This window comes from Natator depressus, chromosome 1, assembly GCF_965152275.1.
Source record: "Natator depressus isolate rNatDep1 chromosome 1, rNatDep2.hap1, whole genome shotgun sequence".
NCBI classification, from domain to species: Eukaryota; Metazoa; Chordata; order Testudines; family Cheloniidae; genus Natator; species Natator depressus.
In genome coordinates, this window is record NC_134234.1 from 283772566 (window position 1) to 283790616 (window position 18051).

The 18051-nt window shown below is 45.6% G+C and overlaps 1 protein-coding gene across 2 annotated transcripts in view; it reads right to left on the reverse strand.

Annotated features, from left to right (window-relative positions):
- Window positions 1-7695, reverse strand: part of NUP107 (nucleoporin 107) — a 46351-nt gene extending 38656 nt beyond the window's left edge. The window contains exons 1-4 of one of the 2 annotated variants that reach the window (XM_074942083.1): window positions 7588-7695; window positions 3543-3628; window positions 1699-1788; window positions 1171-1286 (exon numbers count right to left, since the gene is read on the reverse strand). In XM_074942083.1, the coding sequence (XP_074798184.1) occupies window positions 1171-1286; window positions 1699-1788; window positions 3543-3628; window positions 7588-7595 (300 nt within the window). In that variant the 5' untranslated portion in view covers window positions 7596-7695. The other variant, XM_074942084.1, reaches the window with a different exon arrangement.
- Between the last annotated feature and the right edge of the window lie 10356 nt (window positions 7696-18051).

An 18051-nucleotide genomic window follows, 5' to 3' on the forward strand; every position in this document is an offset into this window, starting at 1 on the left:
GGGGGAACATGTGGTAACTTACCCAGATGAGCACAACAGCAAGCCGGCTGAGAGTGACAGAGACTGGAGCTATCACCACCTCACCACAATGACAAGCATCCTAATAATCATCACCATGACTACCATCACCAACACTACATGCTAGGTCCCAGTGATTTGCCATTAGGTTTTTTCCCTGACCCTGAGGGATATTCTCACTGAACCAGTGAGGACAGGGAATCGGACATCATCATCTTCATGGCAGTATGTTAAGCACCTCCTGAAATGTGAATATAGGTCCTTGCTATTCTCCAACCTGTTTTTCAAATTCCACTCCCACATTATTCCTCCTGATTCTCTTCTATCTTTGCCTTTTTGCCTTCTAGCCATATGCGGAGGGAGGGATGAGACTTACTAGTTTTAAGTTTGAAGGACAGACTAAATAATTTAGAAGACTGTTGTCTCATTTTTAAGAGACTTTGGCAAGTGGGAACTTATGCTTCAGTCACTTTCAGTTGGGCGTACTGAAAGTTTTCCCAGACTGATCTGATATAATCAGTTTAATTCACTGACTACAGTCAATCCCTCTGTTCCTTTAATAGTTTAGTTGTAAATATGAAACATGTTTTGACAAGAGAAGTTCATGTATTCAAAACATTTAGGGTTGTTTTGTTTAGAATTTAATTAAACACACAACATATAAAGTTTTTTTTTTTAATCATCCTAATGCAGCTTGATACAAATCATGAGCAAAAAGATAATAATAAATAAGCAATATACCATTTTCTAACATTAAAAATGTACAATTAATAGGAATCTGAAAATATTAAGCAATATAATTGCTTAATAAATGTATACAGTATATTGGTATTTTGCTCCTACGTAGCAGAAAGATGTACCAACTCCAGTGTAAAGGCTCTATTTAGTTATAAAGCAACAAGTTTTAATGGTTATAGTAACCATTTTGAGAAAGCACCTTTCTTTAGAATATAACTGAAATACAAATAGAAAAGTTGATTAAAATTGAGGATTTAAATTGAGGTTTTCAACTTGGTGATTTAAATAGCTCTGGCTAAAAGCAAACCATCCTGCTTACTTCAAAACGTACGTGAACACAGTAAGCACTTCTACCTTTTCATAAGGTTCATATGAGCGAAGAAGGGAGAACAACATGCCCTATAATCTTCATACCGTAGACAGATGGCCAAAGAATCCAGGAGTATGCGTAAATTGAGGTGATTTCCCTCCTGTTCCCAGGATGGTAGACATATCTAGCTGCTTTGTGGAACCTCGTGTTTGTGGAGTAACTGAAAAGTAAAACAGTATTTTTCTAAAAAGAAAGTTTAAGGCTATGGAGCTCTGTTACCAAAAAAAATCAGTAACCGAGATTGTAAATGTACTTATGAAGTCCTACATTCAGTTAACTAACGAAGGAGCTGAACTGTTTCTCTCTCAAAGTTAGGTAACATTATCTTTACTATTATTATTTGGGCTTTATCAGCATGCCTGCTGCTACACAGAAAGAAACATTGTCTCAGCCCTAACAAACTTTAAGACAGTTACAGAATAAAGTGTTTGAGGTAAAATAGAATAGTGAGAAATAAAAATATAGAAAACAAAACATTTAATGTTTGTGTAATCACGAACTACAATTTATTATACATGGAAGTGGAGAAGGAAAGCAGGGAGTGGGGAGAAACAAAACAAAAAACAACTTACAGAACTGGCGAAGCAACAACCCTGGAGTTCGGGGAACTATCTGGCCTCTTGATATTCCATTACCAAGACTGTCATCCAGGGATGCAAGAACTGGTGGACACGTTAAGAAAATGTGCCCTAAACTTCATCTCAGGTCCACTACAAAATTACTGAGAGTGATTTATATTATAAATGAACCATCTCTGCTAATAGCATCTTTAGAAATCCTTAAGATACCATAAGGAATGTACATCTAGTCCACTACATTTAACAAGGCTAAGAGATAGTCCCTGTTAGATAAGCTTGAAATATTTACCCCAGAATTAATAACTAGAGGACTACGGTTAAGCCTACTAACCTGAGGTAGATACTGAAGATGATTGTGCGGATGGAGGGAGACTCACGTTGAGGGGTCTAGGAGAAACCCTCTGGGAAGTATTCCAGACCCACTGCTGCTGGGATCAAGGAGGGTATTAGTATTACATCAGCCTTTGGCTAGAACGTATCTGCTTAATCTGAAGTTCCACCCCCCACAGAAAGAAAAAAGAGCTTTCTACATCTGCTCTCTAGTCACCTAAGCCTGCTAGTTGCTTTGGAGAGGGTGGGGAAGAAGAATTCTCTACTCCTCTACCTTTTCCTCAATTTGTTTCGTGGTTCCTCCTACTCAATACATAACTCCAGTGTGTGATTCCTTCTAGATTTGCCAAGCAGCATGAAACTCACATGATTCCTGTCAATTTCCCTACTGGTTTCCCTGCTGTTCTTCAGAATTCTGAGAAGGGCCAGCATCTTGTTAGTTTTATTCTGTAGTTGCTTAGGAGAGCTACCAGCAACAGCAGACATGCTGGACTCCTTTGCTCTCAGTTTCAGGAAAATATTACTGCATCAATTCACATACAGAAAATTGTTCTCTCAACCATAAAAACTATTTTTGAAAGCAAACCCTTACATTCTTCAGAAAATCTTATGCTCATATACACTCTTGCATAAGCTTCCCACCTATCATGTATAAATTAATTATTCAATCACTGATCTAAGTATATTATGAAAATAACCTAGAACATATTTTGAAGTTTAAAACAAACTTAACAGAGGAGCTAGGGGAACTCTACAAGACAAAAAACACAACTTATTGCAAAACTGTACTCCAATAAATATACAATTGTCTTTCAATTTAGTCCTAAAGAATCACTTGGAAAAGTTCTGCTAAACAGGCAAGGTGGTGTAGTATGCTGCTAAATAAACAATAATATTCATTTTCCAAATGAAACTAACCTGGATTTTTTAGTTTCACTAAGAGTTCTTAAAAGGGAGACTTAACTGAGAACCAAGTCAAATTAAAAATAAAACAAAACATGGAGTCAAGATGTTCCAGGAGCTTCAAACACCCCAAGCCACCCAACCAATCTTGGTGCTTGTAAAACAATCACATTTATATTTTTTTTAAAATATCCCCTTTTTCCTCTATGAAAACCTCCTGCGAACAATAGGAAAAACTGAAGGACTACATAGGGGAAACAGTGAAACACAAATTGCTGTTAGGTGCACAAGCAAATTAACTGAAAGAGTAAAAAAGTTTTCCCCAAACTCTTTCAGTTATAGACAGAAGTTACTTTTAAAACAGTAGGTATAAAGATCTCAGAAGTTAGATTTTTAACGTACACTTCAATGTAACTTGTGACTTCAAATGTGTATAAAATTAAAGGAATATGTTTTACAGCACTCTTCAACTGACAAGAATTCAATTTTTGGAAAGCCTTCATTTACTATACTCAAAACCATGAAAAGTTAACTGCTGCATTCAGCAATCACAATTTTTATACCCTTTAAAACAGGCAAAAAAAACCTTGACAGGAAAAGGATACTAGAAACTCTTTTTTTAGAGCTCTGTTTCCGAGTAGGCCTGGTCACATCTACATCTTGTGGGGATGACATCTCTCCAAATTCATTCCTACAAAACAGGAATATAGTTGCTATAAACACATTCAGATTACATTTCCCAAAAGGTTGAGAAGAGTAGCCAGTAACTTTATGGCACTAACTCAAAAATCCAATTAAAAAGAAAAACTAGTATCAAAAAAAGAAAAACTTAAAACTGGAACTCCAAATACTGATATCTATCCAGCAACAGACTTTACTTAAAAAATTCTGGTGGAGAACTTGGTTCTCATAATGCTGTTGAGGCTGCAGCGTTAAAGCCAGGGTGGTCAAACTTACTGACTGTCATATGCGGCTCGGACAATCTTCATAAGTCTGAGAGCCAAGGCACACCTGCTGGGGCTCAGGGCTTCAGCCCCGCAGGCAAGGGGATCTCAGGGTTTCAGCCCCATAGGAGGTGCTTGTCAGGGTCTGGGGTTTCAGCCAGATGGGAGGCGCCTGTTTGGGCACAACATTTCAGCCCCGCGGTGGGATGGTGGGGCTTCCGCCGTGTGGGGATGGAGGTCTCAGGGCTTGAGCTCTGGGAGGTGCCTGCCAGAGCTGTCTATACACAGCTAACACCCGGGAGCTAAAGGGAGGGTCCAATGAGGATAAGAAGTGGGCATGCCTGGGGGGGACATGACTGGAGCTGTAGGGGGGGGCTGAACCTTTAAATTGTGCCCCTCCACTTCAGAGGCAGATTAAGTTTTCACAGGGCTCTGGGCCAGAGCAAGTGGGGGCCCTTCCCCACCCCTTCCACCTGCAGTCCACCCGCCTCTCCCCTCCAGCACTCCTGTCAGGGAAATGGGGTCAAGGCGCGGGGGTTTGCCCCACCCAGCACTCCTGCTGGGGAACAGGGGAAGCCCCCATGCCCCAACAAGAGCACCAGGCAGGCAGGCAGAGCAGGGCAAGCTCCCCTGGGCCCCAACCCCGTTCCCTGGCAGGAGCACCGCGCAGGTGGGCGGAGCGGGTCAGGGAACGGGGCCCCCCAATTAACCAGGGCCCCTGGGCACAGGCCCCGTTGGCCCAGTAGCTAATCCGCCACTGCCCCACTCTCAGCAGGCACCAGTCGTCTCTGGCAAGCACCTAGCCCTGCCACTCCACTGTAGGACAAAAGCCCCAAGCTCCCTCCCACAGCCTGGCAAGCAGAGAATGGGGGCGTTCCACAAGCCACACTTTAACTGTAAAAGAGCAGCATAGGGCTTGCGAGCCACGGTTTGGCCACTCCTGGTTTAAGCCATTAGCCAGAGTACTTTGAGAAAGTTGTGCAAAAAGCTTTAACATGGCACATTTATGCAAAGAATTTTTAAAATCTATTTCTTACGCAAATGTTCTATATAATAGAGAAGCTACAGATGGAATACTAAAGTAACTTTAATTGTTTTAGACTGTTTCCTCTTCAAATGAATATATAATTTTTTCTTAAACTCTACAAGTCAGAAATTGAAACTAAGACCTGGTCTGCACTATAAAATTATTTGTGTGGATTATTTACACCGCTGTGCAAGATAGTTATACCAACCTAAGGGCCGGTGTACACAGCACTATGTTGGCAGGACAGCTTCTCACACCAACATAACTACCATCTCTCGAAGAGGTGGAATTATTAAGCCAAGGGAGAGCAGCAGCCATGTCGCTATAAATTTGTAGTGTAGACCTGCCCTAAGCTGCACTGAATCCTCTCTCTAATACTATTATAGGCAGATGCTAGTCTCTTTTATAGTCAAAATTAGACTGGCTATCCTCAGCAAAACTGAACAAATTTGCCTGAGCTTACAAATCTTGCTGATCTTACAGTACAACAGTTTTTTCTGGGTCAGTTTAAGCAAATCAGATGTGTTCAAGAACTAGGAAGTTTAAAAAAAAAAATAGTGAAGTGATCTCACTTCTGGTATGTTTTCCTAGATATTTTGGTTCAGCATACGTCCAAGAAGTTGACCAGTGTTTTGTGGAGAGAATGATTTAGTTTCCACTTTCAGTGGAAATCTTGTACAGTGCTTAACTCTACATAGGCTCCAAAATATCTCATGTCCATGGGGTTCCTAATCTATGTGGAAATCTGCCAAGGCTACAGAGCCCCAGAAGTCAATTTACATACACTGTGTAGCATGGAGCTTAACAGATTTTACATCCAGAACAGACTACCATCTAGTCCAGGGGAGGGCAAACTTTTTGGCCCGAGAGCCACATCGGGATTGTGAAACTGTATGGAGGGCCAGGTAGGGAAGGCTGTGCCTCCCCAATCTGCCCCCTCGCACTTCCCGCCCCCTAATTGCCCCCCTCAAAACCCCCCAACCCATCCAACCCCTCGTTCCTTGTCCCCTGACCACCCCCTCCCAGGACCCCACGCCCCTAACCACCCCCCCGGGACCCCACCCGCTATCTGACCCCCCTGCTCCCTGTCCCCTGACTGCCCCAAACCCTATCCACATCCCCCCCCCCGACAGGCCCCCCCCGGGATTCCCACATCTATCCAACCCCCTGGTTCCCCATCCCCTGATCGCCCCCCCCCCCCAGAACCTCCTCCCCAACCAACTGCCCCCTGTCCCCTGACTGCCCCCCGGAACCTCCTGCCCCATATTCAACCCCCTCACTCCCCACCCTCTTACCAGGCCACTCAGAGCGGCAGGAGCTCACAGCCGCGTGGCCCGGCCACAGCCAGCCACGCCACCCAGAGCGCTGCCAGCATAGTGAGCTGAGAGTGGGGTGAGGGGGGACAGCAGGGCAGGGGGTGGGAGCTAGCCTCCCCAGCCAAGAGCTCAAGGGCCAGGCAGGACAGTCTTGTGGACCGGATGTGGCCCACGGGCCATAGTTTGCCCACCTCTCATTTAGTCTGAGGTCTCGTACAACATAGGCCCAAGAACCTCATCCCGTAACTTCTATTTGAGCTACAGTATATATTTTAGAAAAATATCCAGTTTTGATGTAAAGACTTCAAGAGATACAGAATCCAGCATGTCCATGGATACATTGTTCTTTTGATTAGTTATCTTATTTTTAGCTGAAGCTAGACAAACTCAGACTTCCAACCCCTGGATATATTGTACCTTTTTCTGACAGATTAAAGACCCATCTATCATCAGATGATTCTTCCCTATATAGATATTTGTAGGCCATGATCAAGTCACCTCTTTACCGTCTCCTAGATAAACTAGATTTAACTTCTTTAGCATCTCACTGCAAGGCAGATTTTCCAGGCTTCAAATTATTCTAGTAGCTCCTTTCAGAGTCCCTGATTTGCACAATACAGACCTGAATTCTTGGTCCTAAATGTATGGTGTTGCATAAAACGAGATCCAATGGCTTGAAGTTGAAACTAGACAAATTCAGACTAAAAATATCCCCATTGTTAAAAACGTGAGCAGTAACTGACCATTAGAACAATTTCCCAAGGGTTACGGTGGAATCTGCGCCACTGGAAGATTTAAAAATGAAGACTGGATATTTTCCCAAAAAGATATGCTCTAGTTCAACCGGAGCCACTGGACTTGAGGCAGCAAGTTTTATTTGGGAGAAGTCCTGTGGCCCGGCCCAGGTTACGCAGGAGGTCAGACCAGAGAGCACAACAGCCCTTCCCGGCTGTCTAATCTGTTCTGTGCACATGACACCCCGGGGTCTATATAACTGATCTGCCCCCCACCGTTATTTGCTGCTCCCCCAGCGTTTGCCATCACGCCAGAGAGCCTCCCTGGGAAACCTGCGCTGCAGGGGGCGAGACGGTGAAGAGGCCCCGAGAGCCGGTTCCCGCAGCGTTTCCAGGGACAGACCCCCGCACTGCTCCCCAGACGCAGACGGCTCCCAGCCGGCAGCCGAGAGGGAAGGGCCGCGCCCGCCCCGGGCTCCCTGCCGCTCGCCGGCTCTCACGGGCTGTAACCCCTCAGGGGAGGCGGGAGGGGCGAGCGCCAGGGCGCGGAGCCCCCCGTGACAGCGGGCGCAGCGCGGCCCGGTTGGGGCCTTCCCTTGCCCCGGGCCCCGCTCGGCTGCCGCGCTCACCTGTCCATGGCGGGGGCCCCGGCCGCCGCTCCGCTCCGGAGTCTCCAGCCCGCCCGGGCGCTTTCCGGAAGCGCGTGGGTTCTTTGAACCGGAAGTTGAACCAGACCGGGTTTGTCGGGGAAGATCGCGCTTGCATTGCGCACGCGCCTAGCGGCTGCGTAGGCCTCTGCGCTTGCTTTTGAGCTAAAGCAAAGAAGGCGGCGCGAGCGCCCCGGCCTTGCGCGCTCACGCCGAGGGGGGGTCCGCCCCTCCCCCTCCATCGCCCGCGTCGCGCTCGGGGGGCTGCACACAGACCCTCCCGGGTGCGCGCGGCCGATGCTGGGGCTGGCGCCGCCCAGCGCCGGGCTCTGTCGCGGGATTCCGCCCCTCGGAGCAGCCTGCACGCCCCCTGGTGCCCCCTGCTCGCCCAGCCCAGCCCCTGCCCGGCGAGGTGTCAGCTCCGCTCGCCCGCAGGCGCACAAGCGCGTGCCCGGCTTCTCCGTCCTGCCGGCATTTCGCTCGTCGCAGCATCAAAGCTGCTCGCTCGCCCGGCTGCCCGGCGCCTGCCTCCGCTAGGCGCTTCCCCGCGGGGCGCGACTGACAGCAGTGGCGGCTTCAGGCGCCAAAGCCACCGGAGGGTCGTTAATGTCATCCAGCTGCTGCTTCCTGACCCTGGGGGGAGGACGAGCAGAGGCGCTGGAGCTGTGCCGAGGACGGCAGGGCGTTACCTTTCCACAGGTGGAAGGTTCTTTCCAACCCTAAAGGCATGGAATGCTTCGTCTATTAAAAAGAAAAGTTTCAGAAAATTATCACCAGCCTATGTTAGGGAAAGTCTCTTACTCATCACCCACAAGTGGGAGTTAGCAGCCTTTGCCCTCGATTACTTTATGGAAGATTAATGCTGCTTCAAGGAAAATACTCACCTGCTGAACAGAAATTAATTGGTAATTCTGGCTGACAGGTTCTGCCCACAGCTAGGACAAAGAAGTGGAAAAACCATGAACTAGTGCTGGAATTATAATGTACATAGGGGTCTTACTATGACACTAATTTAACCATAAATTCCTTTATTAAACCCAGAGGCCAAATGTGCTAAACATGCTTTAATAATAACCAATTTACTACATCCAAACAGTAACAAAACAGTTATAAGCATTTGATCAAGATACTTAAAAATGGGCTGACCCCAGTGATGCTTAGACACCTATTGATCAGCTCCAGCTTGGTCAGGCAGGTATCAGCAATGAATCCTTTAAGAGTTTACTTTTTAACGCCTGTTAACAAACAAGTGATGTCATTGCCAATTATCAACACCAGTTAAAAAACAATTTGAGAAAGTTCATGCTTAGGTCCAGTTATAAATCTTGTCCAGATTAAAACCCCTTTTCTTTTTTCTCCTCAAGGCCATTCCTCCCTATCTTTTCCCCTCCTTCCTGCTGACCAACAGTTTTTCCATTGCACCAGGGTTCACATAGGCCCTAATTTTTGAGGCAACACTGATAAGTGGGGTGGAAAGGGCCATGTTGGTTCCTTCTAAGATACTCTGGCTATGTCTACACTACACACCTTAGCTGTGCTGCTACAGCCGTGCCGCTAAAAGGTGCGCAATATAGCCACTCTTTGTCGGTGGGAGAGAGTGAGGGCCGACAAAGCACGGTCCACACCCGCGCTTTTCATCCGTAAAACTTTTGTTGTTCGGGGAAGTGTTTTTTCACACCCCTGAATGACAAAAGTTTTATTGATGAAAGTGCAGTGTAGACAAAGTCTAAGTCTTATTTAAAACAATCTGCAGTCACCCCTACTGGTCAGAACCCTTCTTCTTAGAAATTTCCCATGATTTCATTAGTTATTTTTTGAACCAGACATTTTCTCTACTTCATTCCTTCTGGCCTTATGACTCTACTTTCCAGGCCTTCCTTTTTCTTGCTAGTCTGGGCCTTTCTTTACAACACACATATTTCCTTACCCAAATTTAAGCTAACTCTTAATTCTTTCATTTCATATTTATTCTATAACTGTGGTTTCAGACATTTCACTGGAACACGCGGCAGTTAATTTCTGTCCTCTCATTCCATAAGTGAGGACTAAGAGAAAGACTTACCAGTCTATATATTTATAGAGGAGCTCTATTCATTACAGACCATTTCATGAAAGTTACCAGATATTATATTTTCTCATACCTGTTCAGAATTCAGTGACATCAATCTCCTTCCTAATAGTTTGTTTATAAAAAGACATAAACAGTAGAAAACACCTTGCTTTGTTTATTTTAATTGTTCTAATTATTGATTCCCTTAAGACAATCCTCCATCCTCATTGGAAAACGTGATATATAATAGAATCAAGAAGAACAGGAGTACTTGTGGCACCTTAAAGACTAACAAACTTATTAGAGCATAAGCTTTCAAGAAGCTCAATCTTTTTATCTTGAAGAGTAGTTTAAGGGGTGACTTAATCACAATCTATAAGTACCTACATTGGAAACAATTATTTGATAATGGGCTCTTGAATCTAGCAGATAATGGTATAGCAAGATCCAGTGTCTGGAAATTGAAGCTAGACAAAATAAGGCATACATTTTAAACAGAGTAATTAACCATTGGGACAATTTACCCAGGACTGTCCATCACTGGCGATTTATAAAGATTGGATGTTTTTCGAAGATAAATGCTCTATACCAAACAGGAATTATTTTGGGAAGTTCTATGGCTGTGTTATGCAGGAGGTCAGATGAGATGATCACAGTGGTCCATTCTGGCTTTACAGTCTAGGAATCCAATTTACAGGTAGCATATGGGCAGTGGTAGTACCCGTACCATCTTCTCCCCCCGCCCCCAACAGCTCCACCAGTGTATCTCAACACCCCAAGGCAAGTCAACATTCAGGAGTATTCAGCCCTTGCCTTTTTGATCAGACTGCTGAGGAGGAACGTAAGAGCCAAGCATCCATTAAGAATTTGACTGAAACCACCCACCCTTTGCACTTTCATTTAATTGGAATGATACTAATAAATAAGGTGAAACTGTTGGCTTTACAAACTGTTTAAGGCAAACCTATGGCCTGGATTCCGCCCGCTGCTTCATTTCATCCAGCACTGGAGGGAGGGGAGCTGGAGGGAGTAGGGGGCAGGGCCTCAGAGAAGGGGCGGCAGGGGGCTGGGCTGGTATAACAAGCCTTGGAGATCTTCTGGACTACAGTCAGAGAGAGTGGGTGGACCCCACAGCACTCTACCAGTGCATGGGGCTGTGCCCCCTGCATGTCACCTGTTGTGTGCTCCAGGAGGTGAGAGCAGCTTTGTCTCCTGCTTCTCTCGCTTTCTTCAAGTGGATCCTGTGGGAGGGTGCTCCTCACTCACCCCTGACCCTCTGGAACTTGCCATGGGGCCATTGCCCTGCAGGCCTGCCCGCCTACCCCCAACAGGTCACCTGAGCCAGCTGCACAATATCCAGAGAGTCAGTTTCTGAACCGTGCCCAGGGAACATCTGTATGTGCTCATGCTTCACCCCATCCACTTCCTCGCCCTCATGTCCTTTCCCAGATTGAGTGGTGGGACCTGTTCCTTCCCAAGGAGGGCAAGACACCCCAGTAGGCCAGCCTGTACTCCACTCTGGTCCCACTACCCTCTGGGGATATTAGTTGGTGGCTCCTCCGCCCAACTGTGAGCACAGGGATGTACCCTGCATGGTTCACAAACTCCCTGGACACATGTCCCTTCTGCAGTGAGAGGGAGACCCTGGCACACATCTATGTAGGGTGCATCAGATTGCAGCCCCACTTCTGACTCCTCCAAAACTTCTTACTGTGGTTCTGACTGCACTTTTCTCTTCACCTCCCATCCATGGCACAGGACCTCTTCCTCAACCTTCTCCTGGCACTGGCCAAGATGGGCCATCCATCACACCAGGGGGAGGAAGCTGAACAGAGTGATGCTCTGTGAGTGCGGGATCTATTTCTGATCCTTGATACAATCACACCTCCAGGCAGAGTTCCTCTAGGCAGTGTCTACTGACTCCCTAGACACTTTGAGGAGCAGTGGGTGCTGTTGGGGGTTCTCTGCTCAGTGTTTCACTCTGGATCTCTGATTTTCAACCTTTTGACCCCACTCCCACTCCTTTTTTTTTCATTTGTTGTCTCTAGACATCATTTGTTGCCTGGGATCTGTGGTTCCTCACCCTTAATTGAGGGAAAGGCCTTTAGTTTTGGGCAGGCCTAGACTCACCTGTCCTTAGCACTTCAAATAGTACACACTCTCCAACTCCTTCAACAAATGAGGCAGGGATTCTAGAGACAACAACCTATTTCATTATACAACCCTGATGCATTCCCTGGGAATTGTCCATTCTGTGCAGTGAAAGTGTTCTCCCATCCACCTCTGTCTCCCAGTCTCCTTGCCCAACCAGTCCCAGTCTCATCAGACTTCTTGACCCAATCTACTCCTTTCCCTCCCCTGGTCTGCCTTTTGTCCCCTCTGCATTCAAAACAAACAGCTTCCTCTTCCACTCTCCCTAGCTGCCAGCATAGGGGTTATTGAGAACACAGGGGAAAGAGGCTCCTTGCTTTCAGCTCTAGTGCCCTGCTCAGCCACTACAGGGAAAGCCTAGTTTTGCCATTGTAGCCCAGGACTGGCGCATTCTCAGTTGCTCAGAGATAGTATATGCACAGTCTGGTCACAGAGCTGTGAGGAGATAGAGCCTGCTCCATTTGCTTTGTGAGGACAGCACATGCCCACTCTGGCCAGCCGTATGAGTAGTGAGAGGCTCAGACATGCTCAGTGAGGATAGAATCTTCACAGATTTTTGTCTGTTAAAGCCTCTAATAAGCATCTAAGGGTATGTCTACACTACCCACCGGATCGGAGGGCAGCGATCGATCCAGCAGGGGTCGATTTATCGCATCTAGTCTAGACACGATAAATCGATCCCCGAGCGCTCTCCCGTCGACTCCTATACTCCAGCGCTGCGAGAGGCGCAGGCAGAGTCGACAGGGGAGTGGCAGCAGTCGACTCACCATAGTGAAGGCACCGCGGTGAGTAGATCTAAGTACGTCAACTTCAGTTACGTTATTCACGTAGCTGAAGTTGCGTAATTTAAATCGATCCCCTGCCTAGTGTAGACCAGGGCTAAGGCGGATTGCTTAGTCAAACTCTTGGGGTTTATAATGGGGATGGCAAAAGCCACATCCCAGACCACAAGGCCACCCCTGGTTAAGGTCCTGCTCCAAAGCATGGGGACAGTAATTTTTTTTTTTAAAGAAAACGTTGTTAAAGATCTTTAATATGGACAAAACCCTTTCCCCTAGCCTAGTTCTCAGAAACTGCTGACCCCCTTTGATTGAAATTTTCCAAAAATAAAAACTCAGCCAGAAGAAAAGATCCAGCATGTAATATTTCAGACTAAACAATTTGGCAAAGTTATAAGCAACTGAAAACAGGGTTTTATAATGTAAAGTGTCAGGCAGTCTTAAGAGGCAGCCCTACAGTTCCAGCTTCACCTATAATTAAACATAATAGACCTTACTGAATGGGGGAAGCAACATAGTGACAGATGATGTGGAAAAAGCTGAAGTACTCAATGCTTTTTTTGCCTTGGTCTTCACAGACAAGGTCAGCTCCCAGACTGCTGCACTGGGCAACACAGTGTGGGGAGGAGGTGAGCAGCCCTCAGTGGTGAAAGAACAAGTTAAGGACTATTCAGAAAAGCTGGACATGCACAAGTCCATGGGGCCGGATCTAATGCATCCCAGGGTGCTGAGGGAGTTGCCTGATGTGAGTGCAGAGCCATTGGCCATTATCTTTGAAAACTCATGGCAACCGGGGGAGGTCCCGGATGATTGGAAAAGGGCAAATATAGTGCCCATATTTAAAAAAGGGAAGAAAGAGAACCCAGGGAACTACAGACGTCAGTCCCCAGCAAAATCATGGAGCAGGTCCTCAAGGAATACATTTTGAAGCACTTGGAGGTGAGGAAGGTGATCAGGAACAGTCAACATGGATTCACCAAGGGCAAGTCATGCCTGACCAATCTGATTGCCTTCTATGACAAGACAATTGGCTCTGTGGATATGGGGAAAGTGGTGGATGTGATATATCTTGACTTGAGCAAAGCTTTTGCTATGGTCTCCCACAGTATTCTTGCCGGCAAGTTAAAGAAGTATGGATTGGATGAATGGACTATAAGGTGGATAGAAAGCTGGCTAGATTGTCAGGCTCAGTGGGTAGTGATCAATGGCTTGATGTCTAGTTGGCAGCCGTTATCAAGTGGAGTGCCCCAGGGGTCGGTCCTGGGGCCGGTTTTGTTCAACATCTTTATTAATGATCTGGATGATGGGATAAATTGCACCCTCAGCAAGTTCGCAGATGACACTAAGCTGCGGGGAAGAGGTAGATATGCTGTAGGGTAGGGATAGGGTCCAGAGTGACCTAGACAAATTGGAGGATTGGGCCAAAAGAAATCTAATGAGGTTCAACAAGGACAAGTGCAGAGGCCGGCACTTAGGAAAGAAGAATTCCATGCACCGCTACAGGCTGGGGACCGACTGGCTAAGCAGCAGTTCTGCAGAAAAGGACCTGGGGATTACAGTGGATGAGAAGCTGGATATGAGTCAGCAGTGTGCCCTTGTTGCCAAGAAGGCCAACGGCATCTTGGGCTGAATTAGTAGGAGCATTGCCTGCAGATTGAGGGAAGTGGTTATTCCCCTCTATTTGGCACTGGTGAGGCCACACCTGGAGTACTGCGTCCAGTTTTGGTCCCCCCACTACAGAAGGGATGTGGATGAATTGGAGAGAGTCCAGCGGGGGGCAACGAAAATGATTAGGGGGCTGGGGGACATGACTTACGAGGAGAGGCTGAGGAAACTGGACTTATTTATTCTGCAGAAGAGAAGAGTGAGGGGGGATTTGATAGCAGCCTTCAACGACCTGAAGGGGGTTTTCAAAGAGGATGGAGCTCACCTGTTCTCAATGGTGGCAGATGACAGAACAAGGAGTAATGGTCTCAAGTTGCAGTTGGGGAGGTCTAGGTTGGATATTAGGAAACACTATTTCACTAGGGGGATGGTGAAGCACTGGAATGGGTTACCTAGGGAGGGGGTGGAATCTCCATCCTTAGAGGTTTTTAAGGCCTGGCTTGACAAAGCCCTGGCTGGGATGATTTAGTTGGTGTTGGTCCTGCTTTGAGCAGGGGGTTGGACTAGATGACCTCCTGAGGTGTCTTCCAACCCGGATATTCTATGATTGTAAAAAAGCCACAAAATAAATTTCTCCTCTCTCCCCCACCCTTGCACCAAAATTCCTGTGCGATGAGCCTGCTCCAGTTCAAACCAGGACACACTAAGAGTTCAATATAGTGTGGATAAATACACAAACAATAGTAGCTAATTTATTTCAGAGATGATACTCACACTTTAATTGTTAAAATGTTGCTATTGGAATTGCCCTGTGGGAGCTTCTAGTAACCTTCAAATTGACAATTCCAATAATGTGGCAAGTAGGAGCACACAGATTGGTCTTGAGGGGGGAAAGGAGTCTATTAATCCTTACCAGCTGATTCACTGATAGCTAGGCATTAGTAATTGCTTTAAAGGATAAACCTGGGCTGTATTGGCTGAACTAAGATGGTCTTTGCTGGTAACTAGGTAATGCCCAAAAAAGGAACTGAGCTGATTGTGCTCTAGAAACCTCACTTGCCAACCCAGCCAGCAGTATTGGCTATAGCCACTGTCCCCACCCCAGATGGATCCTTGGGATAGGAAAGGAAACGACTTATGGCTTCAAGAAAGGCATGGAGGCTGCCCCAAAAAAGTCGAAGAGGAATAGTTGTGATAGTTAACACATTAATTCCTCCTCATTTATTTAAAAATGCCTTTCATATCCCTTTCTGAGGCTGATCTTATTGCCAGTAAACATGGGTAACATGGTGTTGGCCTGGTAGACAAGTTGCCATGTTATAGGCTTAAGTCCTGGGCCTAGGAAGGTGAGTACTACACATTCCTCCTACAGAGCAGCTTCTTCAAGTAATTGCTTGGCAGACTGTAGAAGGAAACTGCATTCAGCTATTAGAGGGAAGACACCTAACAAAGGGCCATTGAGGGAGAAGTGGAGGGAGCGAGGGAGGAGTCATTGGATAAAAATGAGAGAAATCTCACTACCACCTGAGAGGGTGGAAGAGAACAAAACCTCATCAGCTTTGGTGGCTGGAATGTTACTGAAGTTTTGTCCAGTGTGGGGGAGGGAGGAATTACTACTACTTTTGTAAATGAATTGCAGCATGAAAAGCTGCTGCTTTTGTGCAAAGGTGAATAGCTAGTACCTCATGGCAATTTGAGCTGTGTTTTTGTAAAAGAAAATGTTTAAACACTAAGTAGACTAAAGGCTCAAGGTAAGAATTATCTTTACGTATTAATTTCAATTTGAAAACCAAAGCTTGAGGGCAAATACTTCTAGATACCATTTTAAAAACAAAAATCCATGTTAATTCTACTACTTAACTGAAAGAAATACTGTTCCCTCCAATATGACAGCCAGCACAATTTAGGAATGTAGATGGTCCTATTTCTATTTTCTTCTTATGCTAAAGATGTCCCTCAGAGAGGTTGAGTTTATATTGCGTCCCCAAAGACACAGAGAAGTGTCCATGTTTTTAAAGAAGTTTTGGCTAGGAAATGTAAGAAATAATAACAGTATAAAACTACCGGGAAAGTGATGCAGGACTTTTCCTAGCAATTCCCACATTTGACCATCTCTGAACATTTCTATAGAAATGTGGTATTCTTACCTACCTGATGCTTCTTGTAGAGTTATTTTACTCTTAAGAAGCAAACTGTAGCAGGCAAAAGTTCTAACTATTTGATTTTTAGCTTAACCTAGAATTGGTACATCTATAGGTATTAAATTAGTTTCTTAACAAAGGTTCCTCTGAAGGTAATACTTATTCCCAAAGGTATAAAAATACTTAGGAACAGTAGGGTGTGGGTCTCAGGACAGCCTGCCTTCTATTCAGAGTTCCCCTACGGAGGTGCTATTACCTTGGGCAAGTCACTTAACCTCTCTATCAACTTTCTACTCTGTAAAATGAATATTTTTGCCTACTTATCTCACAGGGGTGTCTGAGGCTTTATTTGTAAAATGCTTTCAAATCCCCAACTGAAAGCGAAATGAAAATTATTACTCTTATCTTGGGTATCTAATATCTTGCAGAGAGGTATCAGATGCTCAGTTGGTTTCATAATAAGATGTTGATAAAATAGGAAGGATGTTTTAACATAATTTACAACTTGTAATAATAGGTAACTTCTTGGGTGGAGAAAGGTATATGCATACCCGTACTTTAAATCCCAGCACCCATAAACTAAATTCTATGTATTTACAGTGCCTTCTTGTTTGGCCTCCAGGCACTACTATCATCAACATAATTGTACATTTTAGACTTAATAGTATAAAAGACTATGCAAGTGTCGCCATCTGTCAGTTATAAAGAACTAAAGGGCTACTCCACCGAGCTCTGTAACCCCTAGAAGTAGACCTAGTTGAGCCAAACCCATCACCATCTGGACACCATCAGTACCCTATAAAATTGTAGCAGAAGCACCAGCAGTCGCCCAGATGCTTTGTTGGATGCTTTCTCCAAATGGATGCAAGCCCAGGCATGCTCAGTGTTTCCTTCCAGCTTCTTTTCCACCAACTGTCTATCAATGACCACACCACCTATTGTCCCTTTTCCTTTTCTAAAACCAAACTGCTCCTTTCCTAAAATGGGCTCCACTATTCAGCAAATGTGACAACATATGATTCTATTGGACACTTTCATGCAGTGGGATAGCAACTTAATTCCTTGGTACTCTGACTGGTCCTGTATGTCACATTTTTGTTTGTATATCAGTACCAGTATGGACTTTCTCCACTCTCTTGGGATTTTCTTCTCTTTTCAGACTTCATGCAGGACTCAGGTAAGCCAGCATACACCAATCTCTCTCAAGACTTTGATGATTTCTGTTGCTGCTTTTCCAGGTACCGTCTTCAGCATTGCAGCCTTGACATCTGCCTCTGACAGATCAACATCCATAATAATTGGTTCACATGATGGTAGTGTAGCATATAAAGGATTCTGGTTAAGTATATCCTTGCAATGTTCTCACCGTCACTTACGTGTCTTCCATCACAAGCAGTCTGCCCCCTCTATTCTGTATGAATGGTATGTTCCTCCTTTTTCCTCCTTTTGTTTCTTGTTCACACGATTGCATATACTTTTTTTTTTTTTTGGAAAGTTGAGAGCAATTGTTCATCTCATAGAGCAGGGGTGGCCAACCTGTGGCTCCGGAGCCGCATGCGGCTCTTCAGAGGTTTAATATGAGGCTCCTTGCATAGGTGCTGACTCTGGGGCTGGAGCTACAGACACTAACTTTCCAATGTGCCAGTGGTGCTCACTGCTCAACTCCCTGCTCTGCCCCCACTCCACCCCTTCCCCCATGGCCCCTGCCTCTTCCCCTGAG